General features: G+C 45.2%; 1 protein-coding gene and 1 pseudogene across 1 annotated transcript; one reads left to right on the forward strand and one right to left on the reverse strand.

Moving 5' to 3' along the window:
- LOC125525393 (polyubiquitin-like) overlaps positions 1-22,269 on the forward strand; it is a 175,628-nt pseudogene extending 153,359 nt beyond the window's left edge.
- A 3,165-nt stretch (positions 22,270-25,434) lies between these two features.
- LOC147961191 (uncharacterized) lies at positions 25,435-25,907 on the reverse strand. Its single transcript, XM_087537798.1, has one exon. The coding sequence runs from the start codon at positions 25,852-25,854 to the stop codon at positions 25,585-25,587; it is 270 nt and encodes an 89-aa protein (XP_087393924.1). The 5' UTR covers positions 25,855-25,907; the 3' UTR covers positions 25,435-25,584.
- Between the last annotated feature and the right edge of the window lie 2,070 nt (positions 25,908-27,977).

Consider the following 27,977-nt stretch of genomic DNA (forward strand, 5'->3'; position numbering starts at 1 on the left):
AGTTATGGCCTTCTGGCATATGCATAAAGAAAACGCTGTTTTGAATCTGACAACAACTGCTACCTTGTGGAGCTTGTGGAGACTGAGAAACGAATTTTGTTTTTAGGGGCGCAAATGGAAAAGTGTGAAATGCATTCTTGCAAAAACTAAGATGTTATTTGCACCAGTGGAAAGTTCTCTGCGATGATGGCAAGCAACTCTGCTGCAACGATGCATCCTACTGCTAGACAATCGGCGTGGGGAACTCCTCCGGATCGCTTGGAAATGAGGCTGAGGGAGACCAACTGAGCATTCAGGACACTGGAGAGGACGAAGCACTGAAGATTACCCCGCTCTTCCTTGTTTTTCTGTTTTCTTGTTGGTTCTCTGGGTCTTTCATTATGGACAAGTTTGCGTCCTGGTCATGGTTTAGTCTGTTGGCTGTAGCCTTTATCTTTTGAGCTAGATGCTCTGTATGGTCATCGAAGCTTAAACTTTGTAGTCTGTGAACTGGTTGTGTTCTGCTTCAATAAAATGGGGCGGGGGGGGGGGGGCAACCCCCTTTCATTCAAAAAAATCTAAGGTTGTTTTTTGCTTTTTAAGGTAAATCATAGCTTTATAACTTAGCGGTGAGCAGGCACATCGCCCGCAACACAAGCAACCTCTTGGGTTGGTACATCGGCCCCCCATTCATAAAGTTTTTTGCTTTGAGCATAGAGATAATAATTTTGAAGCCCACTCATTAGCCAAAGGAGCTGCGTCTTTTGGAGTGGGCTCCCATATGTGGCTAGGGGTTTTACTGGATGTTGCTTGTATCCCTCTTGATTTGAACTTAAATCCCTAGTTACCCTAAAAAAGACGCTTCGAGAGACTCCGTGGTGGGGACGGACTCCGCAACTGACTGTCCTATGGTCCTACCTGCACGGCAGCCGAGCCGGTCTCCTTCCCCACGACCCCACCGATAAATTCCTCACACCATCGACGCCCTCTCCCCCATCCACTCGCCGGCTGATTCCGATCGCGAAAATCCTCCACCGCAACACAGAGATCGATATTAGCTCTCGCGACCCTTTCCCTCCGTAAAGGTATGCGCATGCGGCCGATTCCCTGTTCCCCAAGCTATTTGTTCATGTTGTGGGGTTGATCTAGATATATGTCCGATTCTTGATTGGTGATGCGCTCGTATAATAATTTGACAGGGCGATTTACATAGATCCATGTAGGTCGTGTTCTATGATTTGGTCTCTACGCCGGTAGATTTAAAAAGTAACCGAGCTATTGTTTGACGACGAGTTGCGGTGCTGTCCTGCGATGGTTATCTATAGCTGTGAATAGATTTTGACCGATATAGTGCTGGTACTGCTGTTGTAGATTCTTGTTTATTGCTGCATCAGATTATTCCTCGTCTGGCCCATGGTCTCATGCTGAATCCTATGATTATTATTGATCCATTGTGCCTTATGGTTGTGTCAGTCTCTGTTTTAGTCTTCTGCTAAGTTGATTGTCGTCATACTGCATCCGTATAACGTATCTTCTGCACTTCAGTCGACCTGTTGCACAAATCTGCTTAATTTAAACTGGAAATATATCTTAATGGTTACATTATTTATTGTCTTTCAGTTCCATTCTTCATTGTCGCTCTGCGGTTATTATTTGTAAATTCTGAACTGCAGATAGGGCTGGAATTCGAGCCGAGTTGAGCCAGCTCAGCTCGACTAGCTAGCTCGACTCAACTCGTTACTATAACAAGCTTAAACCCAAGATTGGCTTGACTCGTATAACTCGCGAGCTGGCTCGTTTAGCTTGTTAAAGATATGAACATAAAACCCTCAAAATGATAAAAATGATTATGTATATATTAAACATATATATCACTAAACAATGTTAATTTCCTTGTAACGCATGAGTCTCCTAGGCGGCTGGGCCTTCAACAACTGGGCCTTGTGTTGTGGGCCTGGAACGTAGGGTGCTGAGTGGCTTATCTTTTTTTGTATTGGGAGTGGCTGATCTTTTGTACCGAGCCTAACGAGTTACACGAGTACTCGTGAGATTGGCTCGTTTAACTTGGTCTATAAATGATCTTAAACTAAAGCTTGGCTCGACTCGTTATTCTTCGAGTCCGAGTCGATTCGAGCCGAGTCACGAGCTACTCGTTTAGCTCATGAGCTTCGAGCTTTTTTTCCAGCCCTATTCAGAATGCATGCAGTATATAGTGAAAGAAACAAGTGTACTTGTTGCTTTTTGAACTGAGGTGTACTTGTTGCTTTCTGTGTCATAATCTCATCTCAGTTCTCAACTGACCCTTTGTTGCTTTCTGAACTGAGGTGCACTTGTTGATATCCTGTGCATTTCAAAAGATGTTCTTGCTTAAAACTGTAGACATGTTTCTGTTGAAGGAAAAGGTTGACCTTCAGATATCTGTAGAAATTCTGAAATATATTCTGGATAGGTGCATGAAGTCAAGAAATTGACGCCTGTGGCCAGCCGTTTCAAGACAAAGTTGAAAAGAGACTACTAGAACTGAAACTTTTTTTGTCCCAAATGTTAGCTGGTAGCGAAATTTCACCACTTCATTTGATCCCAAACACAGTTTCACGTCCATGTCCCCTCGCCTGCTTTAGAAAGTTAAGAAGCAATCGCTTTTGGCTGTGCCATCTATGTAGTCTAGAATAGTCCCTGCTGACAAGTGCATATCTGTACTTGGGCCCTTAGCCTCCTCTGTCTGCAGACGAGACCGGAATTGTTTGCACCAAGCTATCATTTGCGGGACATCGGTTTGTTGTTATCATAGAGAATCAATTCATCACGTGATGAAACAAGGGACATCATGACAGTCTCGATTGTTTAGAGCTACTCCCTTCGTCCCAAAATGTAACTCCATTTTTGACACTATCATATAGTTTTTGAAAGAAGTGATATCACAACAGTATCGGTTGTTTAGAGTACCAATTAAGCAACAAAAGCTCAACAGTTGTTTAGAGCTAGGAGTACCAATTAAGCAACGAAGCTTAACGATTAGAGTATTGAGAGGGTGCTTGGATTCGAGGGACTTATTTTAGTCTGACTAAAAATAGTCTCTTTAAGAGGCTAAGTTTCAAGTACCCCTGACTAAAGAGGGGCTAAAACTAGTCTTGAGACTAAAAGTTTTTAGTCAGGGGTACCCCTACTAAAATGTGGATTAGTCCTCTCTCTTCTCATTTAACTCCTCTCCTTTAACACAGGCGAGTTCTGGATTGGATGGTTTGGAGGATAATAAATGCTCATTAAGTTGATTTTAGTCTCTTTAGTATTTGGATCCAAGCACGGGTGAGGCTAGCAAGTTTTAGTCCTACTACTTTTAGTCATAAGACTAAAACGTATCCGAGCACCCTCTGATTCAGCAGTGCTAAATGAGACGAGACACATACCCCACATTGACCGGGGCGACTATGGTATCAACCACTTCAGGCTTAACCTACTGCAAAGCTCTTAATCAATGCACATAAGGACCCCATAAAAAAGACATGTCTAGCGGGTAAACAAATGCCCGTTAGCATTCTGTGGTGGCCGGCCATTTTAGGAAATTTCTTGCCCCCTCCTAATTAGAAAAGCTTTCTCACCTACTCCCTTTTCCCATGATCGTATTAAATGTCAAATGGCTCATACTCTACTGCTTTCACCTATCTTGCGCAATTTGAGGGCGTTGTCATCACGCGCATGAAGCCCACAGTATGGGATAATTGGGCGCCACCCAAGTGCAAGTTCTTTGCTTGGCTTGTCATCAAGAATAGGATCTGGACCGCGAATCGATTACAGAAGAGGGATTGCCCTAACTATGGCCTTTGTCAACTGTGTCGTAGGGAGGCGGAGTCCGCGGCGCACCTTCTCTTCAAGTGTAGATACTCCTTGCAGGTGTGGGAGGCCGTGAAGGAGTGGCTCAACGCCTCAGAGTTGCGCCTTGACCAATGGGGTGGTTTTCCTTTGGTGCATGCTTGGTGGAATGCCATGGTGCTCACTCCAGCACATGAGGAAAGCTATTACCACCACACTGATGTTTGTGGCATGGGCACTGTGGAACGAGAGGAGCGTGCTGGTTTTTCGCAACAAGTCTACGCTACCTTCCATCGTCTTTGCACATGTTAGGGCTGAAGCGGGTTTGTGGGTGACCGCCGGTGCCAAGTAAGTGGGTTATATTATGCTGCGAGAGTAGGCTTTTGTCTCATTTGTTGAGGAGTGACCACCTTGCCTTAAAAACTGTTGTCATCCTTCTTCTTTATTAATTAGATGTGGAAAATCTTTTGTCTCTGTTTCAAGTAAGTGTAGCTCAACTGTCAGGGATAGCTCTTGCCAGAAATCTCAATTCCTTCCAGCTTGCATAGGCAGAAATGTCAAAGTGTTAAACATCAGCAACACATAACTATATAGATATGTCCTGATAACTTGAGAGTGCGCCTATGGGTCATCAAGGAGAGAAGCCAATAGGTAACCACCTGGCTAATAATAAATGATGGCAACTAGGCACCTAGATAGATGAACTATTATCATAATCTGGAAAATTTGAATTAAGAAGAGGAGACTGGTGTATCGAATTGAATTTAAATCCAACCGACCGATGCAGTGCATTGAGGTGCAGCCCCCTGACGGCGAGCACACACGCGTGTCCCTATTTAAGCGTGGGCAACGCGCGAGCTGACACAGACACGCACAGACTAGGATACGGCAATTTCTCCCCTTATTGCAAGCGAGAACCAGTTTCTCGAAGCCAGAAAATAATTGCAAGCGAGAAGCATATAGATAGGCGACCCGGGGATGGCTTACTAACCTCGGCAGGTAACGGGCGGCGACGCCGGCCTGGACCACCTGCAGCGGCTCTTCCTGGACGCTGGCCGGGTCTCCGTGCTAGCCGGCTGCCTCGTGGTGACCTTGTAACATCCCAAATTTTCAATTTGGAATGTTATGCATTAGATCATCATTGCATATCATATTTTATTGCATTTTGGTTGATCCTAGAAATTCTACGCAACTCAAGGACCCACGGAGAGAGTTGGGGATTTCGTTGTTTTCATATTTGAATTTTTCTCGAATTTTGAAAAGAGAATCGTTTGACTTTAATTATTTTTCTCTGAAATATTTATTTTATTAAAAATAAAAGAGAGAGGATAAAATGACTTCCTCAAAATAAAGAAGTATCAGAGATTTAATTTTAAAATCAAATAAGATTTTTATGCTGATTTTTATCGCTATTTTATTTGAATTAGAAAAATATGTATTTTTCAAAATTGCATTTTAGACCCAACTAAATGTTCACCTTGTTCGGCTTACTTTTAGAGGATGGGGAAAATTTCTGGAGTCTATTTAATATTTATTTTATTTCTTTATATGTGCGTCGAAATTATTAAAAAAAAGGTCAAACCGACTTAGGGCCGTTTCCCGCCAGGACTCTTCGGGCCGGCCCCCTTTATAAGCCGCACCCCCACAGCCCACCAGCCCCGCCACCCAAACCCTAACCCTAAGCCGCGCCGCCGCCGTCCCACGCCACACGCCGCCGCGCCGTCCCGCCGCCGACCCGCCGCCCGCGCCGCCTCGCCGGAGCCGCCCGCCGCCCTCGCCGGACTTGCCGGAGGTAGCCGCCGCCGCCGCCGGTTTTCTTCAGAAAATCGTACGGTTTATTTTTTTAGATCCGCGGTTTTATTTATTTATTTAGATCGGTTTTTCAGCTTATTTATTTAGGGGACGTTTGTCCGTACGTTCGTTTTTACGAACGGTTTTCACCGTTTAGCCGCAGACAGTGAACGTTCGTTCGTTAGACTGTTCGTCAGTTTTTCTTTTTCTCGGATTTTCCGCGATTATTTTCGATCGCGATTTCTGATCCGATTTTCGTTCTAGTATAATTTTCGGTCGTTTATTGGAATCAGGCGATTCAAGCGCCTAGAGTTTCTTCTCGAAACCCTCTTTATGTTTAACCAACTTAAACAAGTTTTTGCTACTATAAAATTTGACTTTAGTCCATATTAGTAAATGAAGCTTGTTTCCCTCGCCGTTTGAGTTTTGTTGCTTCGTTTGATTTGATTCTTTTTGCAAACCGGAGTTCTTAAGTTGAACTTTCTGGTTAGATCTCCTATTTGAGTTTTACCCGTGCTTTTGCTTGATTGCTTATTGTATGCATGTTTGATTGCGATAGAGTATCCGGAGTGAGAAGCGTGCTACAGCGAGTCTCTAGGTTTCGCGGATCATCAGCAAGGCAAGTAACACATTGATCATACTCCTTCCATACCCAGTTTTTATGCATTAGTTCCAATCCTCAAACATTGCATGATTAGGATGTGATTAACATGTGGGACGGGAAGTAGTTGATGAGGTAGAACCTATTGCCCTGTTATATTCAAACCTCGGGAGTTACTTCTACGTTGCTTATATTGCTATGCTATGCTCATAAACGTGGATTGGGTTTGAGTGTATTCATGACAGATGTGAGATTGTTAAATTAATGTTTAACTTAAGGTGGCAACTTTAATACACATCTGGGTGGATTGAGGCACCTGGGGAACCCAGTGATTGTCTATATTTTTGGAAATCCCAGGGTACCGTGTGATTCTCCTATGGACCGCCATCTAGGCTCAAAGGGATCATAAGATTTTTCATACTGGAAACTTCCGTGTGCAGCCACCTGCCATTATGGGCTCTGGCATAGTTGAGTAAGTTGTGGGAAACCTTTCCATGATGGGCTAGCAAATGTAGGGGATTGTAGGTGTACCGACCTATCTATCAGTTAAGGGGACCTCTTCGGAAATATTGTGTCTTGGTCATCCGTTTCTCAAACATTGGGTGAACCTTCTCAATGTTTAACAACCACCATGATAGTTAAATAAAATTTATTCCTTTGTAGTAGGGAAAAATTGGCTTTTCGCAAAACATTTAACCTTACAGCCTCCACCAGCCATATATGCATGTAGTGATAGCATTATTCTGTTTGTTACTCTCTTGTGTTACATTACCAACATATACCATGTGCTGACCCGTTTTCGGGATGCAATGTATCATGCTGCAGACTTTTCAGACGACGAGTAAGGAGCCTTAGGTCATGGTCTTTCACTCAGTGATGCCGTTGGAGTTGATGGACTCACTTTATCTTCCAAGCCTTCCGCTGTTATCGTATTAGATGGCCTTAAGCCATATTTATTGTAATAAGTTCTCTTTTGAGACATTCGATGTAATAAGTGTGTGATTGCTACTCTGTTATAAATCCTTCGAGTACTATGTGTGTCAGCATTACCGATCCAGGGATGACACTTGTGCACAGAGATCAGACTGTTTGAGGTCTGGTCGCTACAAAGATGGTATCAGAGCACACGCTGACTATAGGACACGATCACTAAGCTAAAGCCCTAGATCACTACTCTCTTGTCATTTTTAACTCCTCTCCCTTTTCTACTCTTTAGGATGGCAGATGCAAGGATAAAGTTCATGCAACCGGATGAAGACACCCCTTTTGGACGCCACTTGAAGGAAGTCACTAGGTACCTGAACATTGTAGTACCAAGCTTCACCGGGACCTACAATGCCACTTTACCAGAAGAGGAGCGCTGGATGATTCAAGTTCAAGTTCCAGGAAGGACATTCACGCCAGTCACTGAGCCCATAGAGTTTTCTTTCGATGCACCAACCTGGAATCTAGGAAAGAGTATGGCAGCTCACATCACCATGGGACGCATTGGAGAAGTTTACCACAAGAATCTCAAGATACTATCTACCAGATTTGTGGGTGCCGAGATGAGCAATGGGAAATGATCAGTACCAGGAAGGATAGGTCAATTACAGCTTTCATCCAGAAGTTAAACCAGCACATTCGTCGCCAGGAGAACCATATGTGCGCAAGAATGATAGATCTGAAGAAGGAGACGACCAGGATCACAGAGCTTGAGGAAGAACTCAAGGCAACTCGCGAAGATTATGAGGAGGAAATCGTCGTACTAGTGGAGAAGAATGATGATCTGGAAAGTAAGCTAGGAGTATTCATGGGAGACCCCGCACCAGGAGGAGAAGACGATGAACCCAAGGAGATCCATCCTGAGGACTACATCATCATCGACGACACCGACTCGGACCCCGACGATAGTGATGATGATTATGAAGACGAAGCTGGAGCAGATATCATGGAGTCTTCGACCGATCAATATTTGTAGTTGACCACCAAAACAGTAGTAGTCTACCATGTAAATAGTATAGTCCAAGCACTTTGTAATGATAGTTCTAGACCGATTGTATGCCCTTGCTTGATTGATTGAGTGATATGATTGTGTTTGTCTCATGTGCATATGCGTAGTGTTTTCTCACTAGACCTCATTCTATTCTATTCTCTTCCCTCTAAACCCTCAGATGCCTCCGAGACGTGACCCCAGATTTACCTTTCCACCGGAGCTCACTCAGTTGATCCAGTAGCACAATACCCCGATGCAGTTGTTAGTTCAGAACCAAGGCAACAACAACAACAACAACAACCCACCACCACCACCACTAGTTGACAACTTAGCCCATTTTCTGAGGTTGCAGCCGCCGGTGTTTTCCAGTAGCACCGAGCCGATAGTGGTAGATGATTGTCTCCGCAAGATTGGAAGGGAGTTAACCACTGCAGGATGCGCAGATGCTGAGAGGGTGCCTTTTGCCGCACACCAATTGGATGGACCAGCAGCCTCATGGTGGGAGAATTACACTATCACCTATCCTATAGCCACTATCACATGGGATCAGTTCCAGCAAGATTTCCGTACTGCCCATGTATCAGCAGGAGCTATGGCCATGAAGAAGCGTGATTTTTGCAACTTACGCCAAGGAGGACGCACTGTTGGCCAGTATGTGGATGAATTCAGTAAGCTAGCACGTTATGCCCCAGATGACGTTGCTACAGATGCTGCTAAGAAGGAGAAGTTTCTGGAAGGGTTGAATGATGAGCTGAGCATGCAGTTGATGGTAGCAAATTTCAATAATTACCAGGAGTTGGTGGATAGAGCTCTCATGCTTGAAGGGAAGCAGCAGCAGATTGACAGCCGCAAGAGAAAGTATGGAAAGGGGAAGTATAATTCTGGAGCTCAGTAGAGACCCCGTTTCACCCCGAACTCAGGAGGACTTGTTCATAACCATGGAGGCCACAATCATAATGGAGGAAGTTCGCATAATCACAGTGACCCCAAGAACGGAAATGGTAATGGAGGAAGTAGCGGACAGAACCGTTCCAACCCGGCAACACCCGCCAAGAAGGATCTAAGCCACGTTACTTGCTACAAGTGCCAGAAGACCGGACATTACGCCAATGAATGTCCTGAAGCTAAGAATGGAAATGACAATGGAAGCTCTGGGAAGAAGCCCAACCCTTTCAACAGGGGACAAGTGAACCACGTTAACATGGAGGAGATTGAAGCCCAACCAGATGCAGTAACTGGTAAGTTTTTGGTTAATTCATTTATTGCAGTCGTTCTTTTTGATGCTGGTGCATATCATTCATATATATCAAGGGGATTTGTGGATAAGTATAACCTACCCACTAGAGTTCTTAAGACACCTATGTTAGTAAGCTCACCCGGAGCAGAGTATATGGCAAACCATGGATGTTTTCAGATGCCATTGGCCATAGGTAGGCATGTTTTCCCCTCTGATCTGATAATTTTGGAATCGCAAGGTTTGGATGTGATTCTGGGTATGGATTGGCTATCGATGTATGGAGCAACATCGATTGCGCCAGTAAGACCATTTTACTCACCACCCCAGAGGGAAGAAGGATCAAGTATGTATCCCGGCATGTGCCGAATAGGACTCAAGTAAATTCCTTATCATGAGTTGTACAGGTGGAAGTACCAGTGGTAAAGGATTTTCTAGATGTATTTCTAGAAGAGTTGCCAGGCATGCCACCGGATAGAGACATAGAGTTTTTGATAGAGTTTTTGCCAGGCATTGGGTCAATATCAAAGAGACCGTACAGGATGCCCACACAGGATTTAGAGGAAATTAAGAAACAGATTAAGGAGTTACTGGATAAGGGATACATTCTCCCAAGTTTGTCACCTTGGGGATCACCAGTACTTCTAGTGGAGAAGAAGGATGGATCGTTAAGAATGGTTGTTGATTATCATGGATTGAATGAAGTAACGAGCAAGAACAAGTACCCACTGCCGATGATCAATGATTTGTTTGACCAGTTGCAAGGAGCTAAAGTGCTTTCCAAGATCGATTTCCGATCAGGGTATCACCAGTTGAAAATTCGAGAGCAGGAAATACCTAAGACAGCTTTTACCACAAGGTACGGGCTATATGAGTATACCGTTATGTCATTTGGCTTGACTAACGCACCTGCTTATTTTATGAACATGATGAACAAGGTGTTTATGGAGTTTTTGGATAAGTTCATTGTAGTGTCCATTGATGATATTCTGGTCTACTCGAAGAATGAAGAAGAACATAAAGAACATTTGCGTTTGGTACTTGGCAAGCTCAGGGAACATCAGTTATATGCCAAGTTCAGCAAGTGTGAGTTTTGGCTGAAGGAAGTTGGATTTCTTGGACATGTTATATCCGGAGAAGGAATAGCAGTAGACCCCACTAAGGTTGTCACCGTGACAAATTGGGAATCACCCACGACAGTTGGAGAGATCCGGAGTTTTCTTGGACTCGCAGGATACTACCGGAGGTTCATTGAGAATTTCTCAAAGATTGCAAAGCCCATGACAGAGTTGTTAAAGAAGGACACCAAGTTCAATTGGACTGAGAAATGTGAGGCCAGTTTTCAGGAGTTGAAGAGACGCTTGGTTACATCACCAGTGTTGATTCTACCAGATCAACGCAAAGATTATGAAGTGTATTGCGACGCTTCTCATCGGGGACTTGGAGCCGTACTTATGCAGGAGGGAAGAGTTGTTTCATATGCCTCACGACAGCTTAAACCCCATGAGTTAAACTATGCTATGCACGATTTGGAGTTAGCAGCCGTAGTGCATGCGTTGAAGACATGGAGACATTTTCTCATCGAAACCATTGTGAGGTATACACGGATCACAAGAGTTTGAAGTATATCTTCACGCAGAAGGAGTTAAATCTCAGGCAGAGGAGATGGTTAGAACTCATTAAGGATTATAATATGAGATTGCATTATCATCCAGGAAAGGCTAACATAGTAGCCGATGCGTTGAGCCGTAAGAGTCATGTAAATACCCTCATGACCGAAGAATTACCCAAGGAGTTAGCAGAAGACCTTCGCAAGCTATGTTTGGAGATAGTTCTGAGAGGCTATGTAGCAGCATTGGAGATTCAGTCTACCTTGATGGATAAGATCAGAGAAGCTCAGAAGACGGAGAAGGAGATTCTCGCGATAAAGGAAAGGATGAGCAAAGGAAAAGCCAAGGGATTTTGTGAGGATGAGCACGACACTTTATGGTTTGAGGACCGCGTATATGTGCCAAATGATCAGGAGATCAGGAAGTTGATTCTGCAAGAAGCCCATGATTCGCCATATTCGATTCACCCAGGAAATACCAAGATGTATCTGGATTTGAAGGACAGTTTCTGGTGGACTGGTATGAAGAAGGATATTGTGGAGTACGTAGCAGTTTGTGATGTATGTCAGAGAGTGAAGGCAGAGCATCAGAAGCCAGCATGTTTGCTACAGCCATTGCCTATACCCGAATGGAAGTGGGATAAACTAGGCATGGATTTTATCACGGGATTGCCCAGGACTCGTTCAGGCTATGACTCGATATGGGTTGTAGTCGATCGATTGACGAAAGTAGCTCATTTCATACCAGTAAAGACCACTTACACCAGTGCTAAGTTGGCAAAGATATATATGACCAGGATCATCTGTCTGCATGGAGTTCCGAGGAACATTGTATCAGATAGAGGAACCCAGTTTACTTCAAAGTTTTGGAATCAGTTGCATGAAACTTTGGAAACTAGACTAGAGTTCAGTACAGCTTTTCACCCGCAAACAGATGGACAGACTGAAAGAGTAAATCAGAGTCTGGAGGACATGTTGAGAGCTTGTGCGCTAGACTATGGATCTAGTTGGGACGATAATTTGCCTTATGCAGAGTTCTCTTATAACAACAATTATCAAGCCAGTTTGAAGATGGCCCCTTTCGAAGCACGATACGGAAGGGGGTGCAGAACACCATTATTATGGGACGAAGTTGGAGACCGACAGTTGTTTGGACCAGATTTGATTAAAGAGTCTGAAGAGAAGGTTAAGCTGATTCGTGATAGACTCAAGGTAGCCCAATCCAGGCAGAAGAGTTATGCGGATTCGAAACGCAAGGAGACAGTCTACGAAGTCAGAGACAGAGTGTATCTTCGAGTATCACCACTCCGAGGAGTGAAGCACTTTGGAGTTAAGGGAAAGTTAGCACCACGTTTTGTGGGACCATACAGAGTTTTGGAACGTATGGGAGAAGTTGCTTACAAGTTTGAATTACCCGAAGGATTGTTTGGAGTTCACGATGTGTTCCACGTTTCTCAGTTGAAGAAGTGCCACGCGGAGATGGCTGAAATTCCTCTGAGAGATACAGTGCCGCTAGAATCGATACGGTTGGATAGTGATTTGACATATGAGGAGAAACCAGTTGAGATACTCGACTTTGCCAGCCGAGTTACGCGCAACAAGGTTATCAAGTTTTGCAAGGTTCAGTGGAGTCACCATACCGAGGTTGAAGCCACTTGGGAACGAGAGGAAGACTTACGGAAGGATCACTCTCACCTATTTTTTAGCCAACCCGAATCTCGAGGGCGAGATTCATCTTAAGGGGGTAGGTTTGTAACATCCCAAATTTTCAATTTGGAATGTCATGCATTAGATCATCATTGTATATCATATTTTATTGCATTTTGGTTGATCCTAGAAATTCTACGCAACTCAACGACCCACGGAGAGAGTTGGGGATTTCGTTGTTTTCATATTTGAGTTTTTCTTGAATTTTGAAAAGAGTATCGTTTGATTTTAATTATTTTTCTCTAAAATATTTCTTTTATTAAAAATAAAAGAGAGAGAGTATAAAATGACTTCCTCAAAATAAAGAAATATCAGAGATTTAATTTTAAAATCAAATAAGATTTTTATGCTGAGTTTTATCGTTATTTTATTTGAATTAGGAAAAATATGTGTTTTTCAAAATTGCATTTTAGGCCAAAATAAATGTTCACCTTGTCCGGCTTACGTTTAGAGGACGAGGAAAATTTATTTCGGGATTTTTTGAGTATGTTTAGTATTTATTTTCTTTCTTTTTCTGTGCGTCAAAATTATTTAAAAAAAGGTCAAACCGACTTAGGGCCGTTTCGGCCAGGACTCTTGGGACCGGCCCCCTTTATAAGCCGCACCCCCGCAGCCCACCAGCCCCGCCACCCAAACCCTAACCCTAAGCCGCGCCGCCGCCGCCCGCGCCACACGCCGCCGCGCCGTCCCGCTGTCGACCCGCCGCCCTCGCCGGACGTGCCGGAGGTAGCCGCCGCCGGTTTTCTTTGGAAAACCGTACGGTTTATTTTTTTAGATCCGCGGTTTATTTATTTATTTAGATCGGTTTTTTTGGCTTATTTATTTAGCGGATGTTCGTCCGTACGTTCGTTTTTACGAACGGTTTTCACCGTTTAGCCGCAGACAGCGAACGTTTGTTCATTAGACTGTTCGTCAGTTTTTCTTTTTCTCGGATTTTCCGCGATTATTTTCGATCGCGATTTCTGATCCGATTTCGTTCTAGTATAACTTTTCGCTCGTTTATCGGAATCAGGCAATTCAAGCGCCTAGAGTTTTATCTCGAAACCCTCTTTCCGTTTAACCAACTTAAACAAGTTTTTGCTATTGTAAAATTTGACTTTAGTCCAGATTAGTAAACGAAGCTTGTTTCCCTCGCCGTTTAAGTTTTGTTGCTTCGTTTGATTTGATTCTTTTTACAAACCAGAGTTCTTAAGTTGAACTTTCTGGTTAGATCTCCTATTTGAGTTTATCTGTGCTTTTGCTTGATTGCTTATTGTATGCTTGTTTGATTGCGATAGAGTACCCGGAGTGCGAAGCGTGCTACATCGAGTCTCTAGGTTTCGCGGATCATCAGCAAGGCAAGTAACACATTGATCATACTCCTTCCATACCCAGTTTTTATGCATTAGTTCCAATCCTCAAACATTGCATGATTAGGATGTGATTAACATGTGGGACGGGAAGTAGTTGATGAGGTAGAACCTATTGCCCTGTTATATTCAAATCTTGGGAGTTACTTCTACGTTGCTTATATTGCTATGCTATGCTCATAGACGTGGATTAGGTTTGAGTGTATTCATGACAGATGTGAGATTGTTAAATTAATGGTTAACTTAAGGTGGCAACTTTAATACACATCTGGGTGGATTGAGGCACCTGGGGAACCCAGTGATTGCCTGTACTTTTGGAAATCCCAGGGTACCGTGTGATTCTCCTATGGACCGCCACCCAGACTCAAAGGGATCATAAGATTTTCCATATTGGAAACTTCCGTGTGCAGCCACATGCCATTATGGACTCTGGCATAGTTGAGTAAGTTGTGGGAAACCTTTCCATGGTGGGCTAGAAGATGTAGGGGATTGTAGGTGTACTGGCCTATCTATCGGTTAAGGGGGCCTCTTCGGAAATACTGTGTCTCGGTCATCCGTTTGTCAAACATTATGTAGTGCGAGAATTCCAACGGAGGAGATCGAGTCTTGTGGGAAAAAGTGCACAAACCTCTCCAGAGTGTACAAACTAATCATGGTTAGTCGTGTCCCCGGTTATGGACATCTTGAGTATCTGGTTCTTGGATTATCATGTGGATCTTATCAATCTTAATATAATTTGATTGGGTTTAATGATGATTACTTTTAATTGGGATTGAGTTGGGTGAACCTTCTCAATGTTTACTAACCACCATGATAGTTAAATAAAATTTATTTCTTTGCAGTAGGGAAAATTGGTTTTTCGCAAAACATTTAACCTTATAGCCTCCACCAGCCATATATGCATGCAGTGATAGCATTATTCTGTTCGTTACTCTCTTGTGTTACATTGCCAGCATATACCATGTGCTGACCCGTTTTCGGGCTGCAACATATCATGTTGCAGACTTTTCAGACGACGAGTAAGGAGCCCTAGGTCGTGGTCTTTCACTCAGTGATGCCGCAACGTATCATGTTGCAGACTTTTCAGACGACGAGTAAGGAGCCCTAGGTCGTGGTCTTTCACTCAGTGATGCCGTTGGAGTTGATGAACTCACTTTATCTTCCAAGCCTTCCGCTGTTATCGTATTAGATGGCCTTAAGCCATATTTATTGTAATAAGTTCTCTTTTGAGACATTCGATGTAATAAGTGTGTGATTGCTACTCTGTTATAAATCTTTCGAGTAATGTGTGTATCAGCATTACCGATCCAGGGATGACACTATGCATAGAGATCAGACTGTTTGAGGTCTAGTCGCTATAGCCTGCTCCTTCGTCAACCCGGCCGCGAACCCCATACACGTCTTCCTCGGCTTCACGCTGCTGCTCCTCGGCGTCTTCCTGCTCACGTTCTCGCCCGCCGCCCCGCCGCCTAGCAGTTCCTTTGGGTTCCCTAGGTTGGCGCCTTCCTTGCAAAAGCCGTGGTGAGCCACCGGCTCCTGTCCTCCCTGCGTGAGAATGTAAATCTGCGACTTCCCGTCTGTAGTGTGGCCGTCGTTCACTTTCAGTGTGCCTGTATTGGGATGTGATGTTACACATTGTCAGCATCACGTACTGTTCATGTTTTTTTTCAAAATTTATATTTTTTATAAATAAATAAATTGTCGCTGATGCACTTGACAGACTATCGGAAAAACAATGAACTTTCTTTGCCTCCGTGGTCCGGGTCTGTCATGATGATCAACGGTTCAGTGTACTGGTCACGTGGCTTGGGCTGCCTTATGACGTAGTAGACCGGCACATTATACAGCCAGATGGAAACAAGCGTGTCTGTCTGCCACGGTCACGGTCACTGTTCGGCTGGCGCGTGAGCTGAGCCGTGACCGTGACGTAACCGAGCCGGTCTCCTTTCCCATACAGTGTGTTTGTTTGGGGTAATTAGAGCCAGAGAATGGAATTGAAGGGGTATGAGATTTAAAATCTATTATTTGATTGGAGGGATTGGGAATTCACAAGGGAAGAGGCATGAGACTTAAGACTTCAACTCCCACCATTTTATTAACAGGGGAGAGGGTGGGAGTTGGAAGGGAATTGTTTAAGTGAGTCAATCTTAACCGTTCATCCTAACTTTTCTTGTCTAGTCCCATGTCAATTCTCATGAACCAAACAAGGAAGTATAATTTCTTCTCAAATTCCCACACATAACTCCTATCACGCATCAAACAGAGGATTGAAAATAAAATGACTTATCCCATGTCTAATCTCGACCCAACTCTGAGGTTGTTATTTATCAGATTTACTTTCTATCTAAAATTTATAAGATTGCAGTGTTTTGTTGCTTTGTTCATCTTGTTTCACACTTTTAACTTGGTGATTTAGCATGCTTGGTTTCAAGTTGCTCAATATGCATATCTATTACCAAATTTAGATTATTAGAGTCTTTGTTTCATCAATTTGTTTATCTGTTCATATACATCTCTAACTAGGCTACTTATTTCCTCTTTTGTTTGCAGATGCAGATCTTTATGAAGATCCTCACTGGCAAGACCATCACACTTGAGGTTGAGTCATCTGACACGATCGACAATGTCAAGGAAAAGATACAAGATAAGGAGGGAATCCCACCAGATCAGCAGCGGCTCATCTTTGCTGGCAAGCAGCTCGAGGACGGGCGAACACTTGCTGATTACAATATCCAGAAGGAATCCACCCTCCATTTGGTGCTCAGGCTCAGGGGTGGCATGCAAATCTTTGTGAAGACCCTCACCGACAAGACCATCACCCTCGAGGTTGAGTCTTCCGATACGATTGACAATGTCAAAGTGAAGATCCAAGACAAGGAGGGCATCCCCCCAGACCAGCAGCGGTTGATATTTGCCGGCAAGCAACTTGAGGATGGACACACTCTTGCTGATTACAACATTCAGAAAGAGTCCACCCTCCACTTGGTTCTCCGTCTCCGTGGTGGTATGCAGATCTTTGTCAAGACCTTGACTAGCAAGACCATCACCCTGGAGGTGGAATCTTCAGACACCATCGACAACGTGAAGGCAAAGATCCAGGACAAGGAGGGCATCTCCCCGACCAGCAGCGCCTGATCTTTGCTGGTAAGCAGCTCAAGGATGGTCGCACTCTGGCGGATTACAACATTCAGAAGGAGTCTACTCTCCACCTGGTGCTTCGCCTTCGTGGTGGCCAGTGAGTTCTTCGCACTCCTGGAAGTTTGATTTGAGTTCGCCTGGTGCCGTCTTGCTGGTATCCGAGTCATTATGTGTGCTTTTACTTAAAGCTTTGTAGTCCTGTGCCATTTGTGAGAACAATTGGTGCTTCCTTTAAGCAGCTTAATATCTGTTATGAAATATAAGTGATCCTGAATCTTCTTATTCCTTGATAAGCTGATTCTCGTTATCCTGTGATTACGGTTGCTTTGTGCTGGTTCTGTGATTCATAGATGTTCAGACCGTAACATTGAGGGGGATGAAAAATTTGGGACGGAGGTAGTACTTCAGAATATCTTAGTTTATACAGGTTACTTCCTCTATCAAAATAAAAAGATGCTTTTTGACAGTATGATAGTGTCAAAAAACGTATTATATTTTAATAGAGAGGGAGTATAATTATCTAAATTCGAGTGCTGTTGGTCTGAATCAACAATCGGTTGTTTTGAGGGATATTCAGAAGAGTGCAGATTTCCCCTGCAGTATATGCATGTTCAGAATGCAGATAACTTCATGCAGTACAGTGTATATCCAGACTTTTTACATGTCGTCCCTCGAATCAGTGGGTGTTCATCACCTATAGAAAAACCAAACCTTTGAATCAGTCAGCAGTATCCATCGAGTGCTGAGACGCCGCTCAGTCCAATCAGCCGCTGCGGGTCATCCCACCATCTAGTTCAAACCATGATGTACATTACACCGACCGAGCAACATGTACATACGCTACCTAACACAAATCTGCATGCATTAGTCCACACAAGATATATCTATTGAAAATCCGCTTCTGAGACCAGGCTCATCTGCACCCGCGGTGACGAAAAAAATCAAAACAAATACTGAAAAATTCAAAAAATTCCATTTTTTTGCATGATAGATAATTTGATGCGTGAGGTCTGCTCCAATTTTCAAAACATTTGGATATCTGAGCAGCTCTCGGCAAAAAAGACAAATTCGGGGTCTTCATGCAATGTTCTGACCCGATTTGTCTTTTTTGCGGAGAGCTGCTCAGATGTCCAAATGATTTGAAAATTGGAGCGTACGTAATGCACTAAATTTTCTATGATGCAAGTTTTTTTTTAATATTTTTATGATTTTTTTCAGACTAGATGCAGATGAGTCTGGGACGCTGCACTCCTATGCTAGGTAGGATTCATTCAGCATCCACGGCGATGCGTCGTTGTAACGTTAGACTTGTAAATGGCAGACAGATTCAAAGGTTATCCTGCAAATCAGGCAAATTCAAGCCACTTTTCTGGTTATCCTGTCAAACAGTAAAAATGGTGTTGAGATATGGTACATTTTAGAATGGTAAGATAACACAGGAGATTTCATTTTGTTGAAAAAATAACATGTGAGATTTCCAGACCTGAAGCAATAGGTTCCAATAGCATCCTTGATTCATCGGAGAAAACAGCACGCAGAGCTTGGATTTGTTGAGTTCAGTATAAGATGCCACTACCTGATGGTTGTTTAACAGGACATGCACTGGAAGAACCATCTGTTATACCCAATGCCACTCAAGGGAAAATACGAAAAATAAGAGGTGGTAGATAGATACTGTTTCCCGTGGGATTTGGAGAATGCATGAGACTTCTGCTAAGCTCATCATTAATCAGATGATCTTCATAGATCCTCATGGCAATAGTAATTTAATTCGTCATTCCAGGTTGCCCTACTAATCAGCCTATCTAGCCAACTAACAAAACTGAGGGGACTGACACAAGAAAACTCAGCAGGTTCAGTGGGCCACAAATTATCGAAGAAAAGAAACTGAGATCTTCTTTGAATTCAGATGAACAAGATCTTCCTTGACCCAAAGTACCATGTCGTCATATCGTATAGCCTCTCATCTCAGTTCTCCACTGATCCTTATTTGCTTTGGGTCTTTGTCAAGACCCTAAGAGCATCTCCAACAGGCGCGCTAAACAGGCGCCGCGCCACAAAATACCCCGTTTTAGCGCGCGCGCAATCTGGCGGATCGCTCCAGCGGGTGCGCAATAACCGTGCGCGCGTGGATGTGGTTCATCACGCGGTGTATTTGCGGCGCCCGCTTCCGCGCGCGGCACACTCGACGCTCGCGCTGCGCGCTCTTCTTCTCCCCCTCCAAAGCCCCGCGCGCGCCGGCGCCGGCGACCCACACCCATGGACGCACGCGCCGGCACCCCGCTCATCCCGTCCTATAGCCGCGACCCCCTCACCGCCGCCGCCGCCGCCACAAACCCTAACCCGGGTGGCGTTGGCCTCGCCGGAGCTCCTCCGATGAGCGGCCTCACGCGCGGCCTCTTCATGCCGCCGCGGATGACCTCGGCGGCGGGTGGCGTCGCGCCGGCGCCGGCCTGAGCCGCCGCCTCCTCCTCAAAGCTCCCCAATGCGGCGCGGCCAAAGAAGGGCAAGACATCGGCGAAGAAAAATAAGGCGGCGGACGGCTCCGGCACCTCCAAGGCGAAGAGGAAGAAGCTTGCGGGGCGTGCGACGGGCGCGGCCGCTGCCGAAGCGCCGGCAAGCTCACTCGTTGAGCCGGCGGCCGGCGCGCACAACATGCTCGAAGAAATTCCTCCAAGGTAAAAAAATTCAACTTTTCATTTTTTTTGTTATTTTTTGAATGCATTCGTCACATATAGATAGCTTATTTGCATTGTGCAAAAAAATTTGTAGTCTCAATGATGATGCATACATGTCAACGATGGGTGTTGGCTCCAACAATTCGCATTGGTCTCAAACCAATGACATGCATTTTGAAGACCATGAGTTCGAGGTGGACGAGGAGGGTGAGGGCATTGTCGACGCACCGAAAGGAAGAGCGGGCAATTACACCAACACCGATGACATCTTACTATGCAATACTTGGTTGCAAGTGTCGAGGGATCCATCCGTTGGAGGCGATCAAAGTAGAGATGCTTATTGGAACCGGATGAAGGAACACTTTGATGCTCGCAACGTGAGTGGAATTGACCGCTCCAACCGATCACTTAGGTCCCGGTGGTCGACAATCAACTCGGATTGTCAAAGGTGGGCGGCTTATCAAAAGGCGGTTGACAAGTTGAACCCAAGTGGCACAAATGAGGACGATAGAGTATGTGTCATTTCATCTTACATGTTGGTGCTAAACTTGCTTTGTTTTGCTTGTTGTTGGTGCTAACTTGCTTTATTTTCATGTAGTTCAACATTGCGCAAAACTTATTTAAAGAAGAGGAGAGGAAAACCAAGAAGGGGAAGATCAAGAAAGAAAGGGTGTTTACTTTGCCTCATTGCTATGATGTGTTGAAGAATGATGAGAAATGGAAGAAGCGTGAAGATTTGGATGATTTGCATTTGAGCGACAAACGGAAGCGAACAATTAAGTTGGATGATGATGATGATGAGAATGATGCATCAAGTGATGACGGCAAGAGAAGCCCTACACCCAACTCAGTTTCATACTCGAAGCCAAAGCGACCGGATGGGTGCAAGAAAGACCAAACCCAAAAGAAGAAGAGGAAAGGAGATGATGAGCTCAAAAATGCTATGGAAGCTATTGTGAAGGCAAGAAAAGAAGCCAACAGGGTGAGGAAAATGGCAAGGACCCAAAATGCCGCGGCCGAGGAGAGGAGGTTGGCGGCCGAGGAGAGGAGGGTGGCGGCTGAGGAGAGGAAGGTGGCTTTGGAGGAGAGGAAGGTGAGCAATGAGGAGCGAACTAGATTATTGGAATGGGAGAAGCACTTGTTCTTCTTGGACACAACTAACCTCAATGCGGCGCAAAAGGAGTATGTCAATCTTGCCCAACAAGAAGTCTTGATCCAAAAAAGAGCCATGGTTCGTGCAATGGGTGGCGGTGGCATCGGCGCCATGGGTGGCGGTGGCATCGGCGCCATGGGTGGCGGTGGCCTCGGCGCCATGGGTGGCTTCGGAGGTACCGTGGGCGGTTTAGGTGCAATGGGAGGCATGGCTGGCTTTGGAGCACCCCCCCCCCCCCCCCGACGCTATGGCCACGATGGGAGGCATGAGTTTTGCTTCTCTCATGGGAGGCATGGGTGCACCTCCGGCTGCCATGGGCGGAATGTCTTTTGATGAGCCTCCTCGCACACATTCCCATGAAGATGCCGTTGAAGATTTTGCCAACACCGTCGGAGCTTCACGTGATGCGGTGCACGATGAGGAGAGGGAGGAAGATTCATCTTCGGAGGCGGAAGAATCGTCTTCCGAAGATGAGGACGAGGACGAGGAACGATGTGTCTTTCCTTTGTGTATTGAACTTGATTTGCATTTTGAACTTGGTTGGATGAACTTGTGGGTATGATTTTAAACTTGTGGGCATGAACTTCATCAACTTGTTTGTGAAATTTTTATTGTGTTGAAAATATTCATCATTTTGTGTTGATAAATGCCATATGCAATGCACCGGCGGGTCGCACGCGTTGCTGGAACGACGCGCGCGCTGCATTTTAGCGTGGCCGCTGGAGCCAGCGCTGCGCGCCGCGCCAAACCAGCCGATGCGCGCACGGTATATGTGTTTTTTGCGCGCGGCGCGACCGGCGCCTGTTGGAGATGCTCTAGCTGGCAAGACCATCACCCTTGAGGTCGAGCCCTCTGACACGATCAACAATGTCAAGGCAAAGATACAGGACAAGCAGGGCATTCCCCAGATCAGCAGCGTCTCATCTTCGCGGGTAAGCAGCTGGAGGATGGGCGGACTGCCGGACTCTTGCTGATTATAACATCCAAAAGGAGTCGAGCCTCCGCCTTGTTCTTAGGCTGCATGGTGGCATGCAAATATTTGTGAAGACGTTGACCGGCAAGACCATCACTCTTGAGGTCAAGTCGTCCGACATGATTGACAATGTGAAGGAGGGCATCCCCGAAGACCAGCTGTTGATCTTTGCCGGCAAACAGCTTGAGGATGGGCGCACGTCTCTGGTGGATTACAACATTCAGAAAGAGTCTACTCTCCACCTTGTGCTCCGCCTTCGTGGTGGGCACTGAGTTCTTTGTGCTTTGGTAGTTTGATTTGCAAACATGTCGGTTCCTGCTGTGGCCTCTTCCCCGTCGTCTGCAATCCTGCCTTTTAGCAGTTCAGATCGTAAAGTTGGTTGCTTAGCGTGATTTCTGTTAACCATTACCTTTGTCCCAAAATTCTTGTCTACAAATCTAAGACACCCTTGAATCCGCAGAAGACGTGGTGCTGCAACCGAGGTGATGAGAAGCCTGTGTACGCTGCCCCGACAATCTCATCTGCAGCCCTCCCGGACGCGGACCAGGGGCTCAATTGCGCAGCCGCAACTATCAGACCAGCCATGGCTAGAGGCAGCCTGAGCCATGGCTAGAGGCAGCGACCGGTAGAGAGCCATGAAACTGAGGCCCAAGCATCCACCATCTCCAACTCATCGGCCAGCCCACCTTTGGCAACTGCTGCTCTTCGCTGCTTGCTGCCCCCGCCAGCGGCTACACAGCCAACCAACTAGAGAAGGTTGAAAAGGGAGAAACGGCCACATCTGATCCTCATAATTCAGAGGGGCTTCACCGGAAGTCGATCTGGCGAGCTCCGTGTCCGATAAACATTCAACAGTTTCTATGGCGCCTTGCACATGACAGCCTACCCCTGCGATGCAATCTGAAAAGATGAGGAGTGGAGTTGGATCAAATATGCCCTGTGTGTAACCGTTTTGATGAGGATGGTGGACACTTGTTCTTCAAATGCAAGCCGGTGCGGAAGATTTGGCAAGAGTTGGGCATTGAGGAGGTCCGGCAACAGTGCTAGGATTTGTCCGATTCAAAGATTATTGTGCTAGGATTTGTCTGATTTGAGCTCTTCTGGACTGTGTTTTGATTTTCGGCCGAAAAAAGTGGATTTCGGCTGAATTTCGGCCATCTCGGCCTGGGGCGAAAAGTATATTTAGGCCGAAATTGCTCAAATTTGGCAAATTTTGGTCAAATTTAAGTCAAATTGCAGTTAAAATTTGGTCAAATTTCAGCCGAAAATTTTGAAAATGGCCGAAATTCGGCCATCTCGGCCTAGGGCGAAAAAAAAACTCAAACCGAAAATCAAAACACAGTCCAGAAGAGCTCAAATCAAAATGTATCGCCCTACTATGGAACTGGTGGAAGAGCAGAAATAAGGTAAGCCAGGAGAAGAAATCTCTGAACATTATCGTTGTAGTTCGTCAGGCTCGACGCGACGCTGCCGAGTTTCTCGATTTTTTGGGCAAGCAAAGCCAAGGTAAACCTCAAACCTGCTCAATGTTGGGAGCCCTCTCCACATGATGTCCTGAAGATTAACATTGATGGTAGCTTTGTGGCTGATCTGAAGAGAGCAGGCTGGGGCTTTGTGATAAGAGACGTACATGGAGAAGTAATGGGTTCAGGAGCGGGTAAGATAGACCATGTTCAAGACAGTTTACAAGCGGAGGCAGTGTCCTGTGTCAAGGCTATGAATCAGGCCATACAATGGGGGATGACCAATGTCATGGTCGAAACAGATGCAAAGCTGCTCGTCCAAGCCGTCAACAATTCAAAGAGTTTTGATCTTGCGCCCAATGGTGTCCTGTTTAGGGAGATTAAAGCCCTGGCTATGTTGCACTTTAATTCTATTTTTGTTGGTTATTGCCATCGGTCATGTAATAATGTTGTGGACGCATTAGCTACGCATGGTTTGAAGATGGTGTATGAGCCCCAAGCCGTTTGGCCGGGTGATGCACCTACCTTCATCCATGATTTGGTTGCCGGCGATCTGGCGCAACATAGTGGTTAATGGAATGAGATGTTCCAAGTTAAAAAAAAGTCATGGATCAGTTTTTCACCCCCCCCCCCCCCCCCTCTTATTATGTTTCATGAGTACTTCAATTCAGTTTAGAGAACAATGTTAGATGTCATACTTCTGTTTTTTTAATTTGCATACAAGATTACTAATTATAGTACTAAACTGGCATATGCATCAGTCTTGACTTTTCTTCTAGAAGCGTGCATGCCTTTTTGACATTATTTGTGCAACCTTCAATTACTTGCTTGTAACTATTTTTGATGTTGTACAAGCTGCAATTGTGCTATTTGGAGCTATCAGGCATCACCGCCTGAATTTTGAAAAAAAATGCTACTGAAGGGTTAACTAGAATGTGCTTTGTACACTTTCTACTGGGTTTAATTTTTAAAGTTGATTCTCGGCACGATGACGGGGCTAGCAGGCTGCTGGAGCACGATGGCTCATGGTAGCTGCGTCTACGACCGTGGGGAAAGTAACGTCCAGGTGTGGTGTGGTGTGGCCACCGGCGTCCCTGGGGTGGCAATGGCATGTAGGAGCGACATGGTGTGGGAAGTGCCAGTCCGTGGCAGCAGGTGGCCGTTGATGAGAACGCGTGTGATCTGATCGTGGACATCGGGATGGGTAACCGGGAAGGCGTTCTTTAGTCAAAATCGATCAAGTTGCACAATTGTGTTGCTACATGACTTTCATGTCTGTTTGTATAGCCTACTAAAGATGTTTAGATTTGAACTACATGTTCCATTTTCTTTTCTCCTTCGATGAAATTTGTGGAATAGATATGCTTTATTACTATGTGGACCTTCATCTGGAGATCATTGTATATTTTGTAAAATATATATACAATGCACTCCCACACACTTTTGTTAACTTTGACCATCACACTTTTCCTTCAAGAATTACAACTGCAACACTTTGAATTATATTACTGAACTAATTGTTAACTTTGACCATCACACTTTGCCTTCAAGAATTACAACTGAAACACTTTGAATTATATTACTGAATTAATTGAAGCAGGGAATTGGAGAAGCTGGAGAAGTCGGTTGCATAAGGCAGAAAAGAAAAGAGTTGGAGTTGGCTTATGTTTGCCACTCAATTACTCCCTCCATTTCAAAATAGATGACCCAACTTTGTACTAACTTTATACTAAATTTAGTATAAAGTTGAGTCATCTATTTTGAAACGGAGGGAGTAGATGAGAGGCAGTATATGGCTGAAGGGTGAAAAAAACAAGTATAACCCTGCTTGGCTTATATAGTTTGGCGCTGAATAACATGGAAATACATTGGATGAGAAAAGAGAGGGGAGGTGGAGATTTAACAGTCAAAAAGAAAAAATATGGTCCCGATGCAACGCACGGGCAATTAACTAGTATTATTCAAAAATTTAGAACGTAGATTCACAACTGTAAAACTTTTTTATGAAACAAATTAAAAAAATATGATATCTGCAGACTGATAATGCTGAAATTTGTCCAAGTGCTCAGAGAGAAACAAGACGCGACTAAATTACTAATAGGCCATCCAGATGACGATGATGATCTACTGCGACTCGACGGACGGAGGCGTGCTGCTGCTGGAGTCGCCCTTGGACCGGCCGAAGATGGGCTCGCCGATCATGGAGCTGACCTTGTTCTTGATGCACGCCCATTGCTCCTTCGCCTGCACCTCGGTGAACTGCTGGTACTGGCCCATGGCCAGCTCCACCAACCTCGCGCCCTCGTCCACCGTCTTCTTGAAGTACGACGACGCTGGCCCCTGCGCCGCCTCCTTGTCCGGCACCGCCGCCGCCGCTCCCTTGTTCTCCTCCATCAGGTCTCGAAAACTAAGATCGGTTTATCGAAAACTTGCGTACGTGAAGTCCGAAGTTGTTGCTGCCCGTGTTGCTATGGTGTCAGGGGCTTGCGGGGTCGTGGCTACTTATATGGGGTCGGTCATGAGGCGCTGGCTGTCTTGAGGAGGAAGCCGGGGCCGTCGCAGCCTTGGAGTAGGAGAAAAGAAAGAAACAGAAACCGAACCGAGGAAGAGAATTCTTGGGGTCCGGATTCTTGGGGTCCGGATTGGAAGTAAACACCGACTCTTTTCTTGGATTTCCAAAGTGCAAACTAGCGGGAACGGAAACTGTTCGTTCTCTCTGCTTCCCTCGTCCCGTTTCTTCCTTGTCCCCTGCTCCAAGCTGGAGCTTTCCTCTCAAGAAAACACCCTCTACACCGACCTCTGATCCTGCTCCGTCTACACCGACCTTTGCGACATCTTCACTCAAGCCTTCTATCGATGCTGTTGGGGAGGGGGTTTCTACACCAACTTCATCCCCTTCATCGACAGTTAGCACGTACGTGCGGCATGCGTCAGTGGAGATGACTCCGTCTCGTCGTAGTAACCGGCATACAGTTGCTGAGAATGGGCGGATGGATACGGATGAAGATTCCTTGGCCAAGGCAATGCGCCGTAAAGCGGTGCATAACCTCAACCACACAGGTATAATCTCGTCATCCAAGTAACCATATGCCGGCTACTACAATTGCTTCAAACCTAAATAATGTTGGTGTTAGTCTAGGTAGTAATGAAAAGGAAATTTATGTTTCGACTAATGCTTAGAGCCATATGAAGTATGACTGATTAAAGGTTACTTCATTGATTTCTAACAAACCCATTCCCTCTCATTTAGATGAGGAGGAGCGCTGCATGCCACAGTAGATGGTAAGCTCCTAACTCATGTAGTGGGAGAGGTTTCGGACGTGGGCTTGGATGAATCTAGGCTTAGTTCATTGCATGAACTTACAGCATTCAGACGTAAGTCCAAAGTCTCACGTTCGAAAAAGGGTCAGAAGTCATCTAAGAGGACCAAAACGCTAAATCTCCCAACAATGATGAATAGCATGTTCCACAATAGAATAGGTGACTTGGCTAAACATTTATTCATTATGGATTGTTTTTTTTCGAAGAAAAGGGGCTCACACCCCCGGTTCCATTCCATTGGAAGAAACCAGAAACAGCCAGTGTTCAAGTTACATTACAGGGACGATGGCGGGAGAGCATCTACTGTCATCCCCACCAAAAGCAAAGGAAAATTAAAAAAAACTTTCATTCAGTTTTACATCCCCACTTGGAGCAAGCGGCCACTCCCTTACAAAGACCAATCACATGCCTAAGAAGACCACCTGGATGGAGTCTGCCTCTTCAGGGTGTTTCATCTGGTAGGCCAGAGACGTACGTCCACCATGCATAGCGTTCCCAGTCGCCTCCTTCCACGATAGATGTCCCAGCCAGCTCTTGCAGTTGTTCAGTCCGGCTCCAGGGCAAACGGTGCCTTTAGACTCGCCCACAGCCATTCCTGAAAGGTTCTCACCGCGCCCGATTGCAGTTCTGGAAGTGGTTTTGTCCAATCCCTCAGATACCTGGACACCACCCCCATCACCTGCTTCATTGACAGCCAAGAGATCCTATTAAAAACAATAGCATTTCTAAAGTTCCACAATCCCCATAGGATAGCAGAGGTGACTACATTAAGGAGCATATGTTTTTTCTTGCACAACCACAGTTTTGCTAGCGACTCAAAGTCCACAATTCGAACATGAAACAGAATTTCAATATCGCTCCAAAACTTTCTGGCAACTATGCATTCAAAAAAGAGGTGGTAGACCGATTCAATCTCTTTGCAATGCAGACATTCCAAAGGTTTGGCCATCCCTCTTTTTCTCAAGTTATCGCAAGTCATAATTTTGTTCTGAGAAAAAAGCCACAAGAAACCTTGTACTTTTGGAGGGATTCTAACACTCCAAACAGCAGGGAGGAAGATGGGCTGCACCCCCCTGAAATTGACAATAGCATACAAGGATTTAGAGGAATAAACCCCCTTAGACTCATATTGCCAGATCAAGGAATCCTCCTCCCCACTAAAAGGAGTCAATCTAACAATGTTAACCAAGTCCAGC

The sequence above is a fragment of the Triticum urartu genome, chromosome 7A (assembly GCF_056163025.1).
Source record: "Triticum urartu cultivar PI428250 chromosome 7A, HENAU_Tu73, whole genome shotgun sequence".
In the NCBI taxonomy this organism is placed as follows: domain Eukaryota; kingdom Viridiplantae; phylum Streptophyta; class Magnoliopsida; order Poales; family Poaceae; genus Triticum; species Triticum urartu.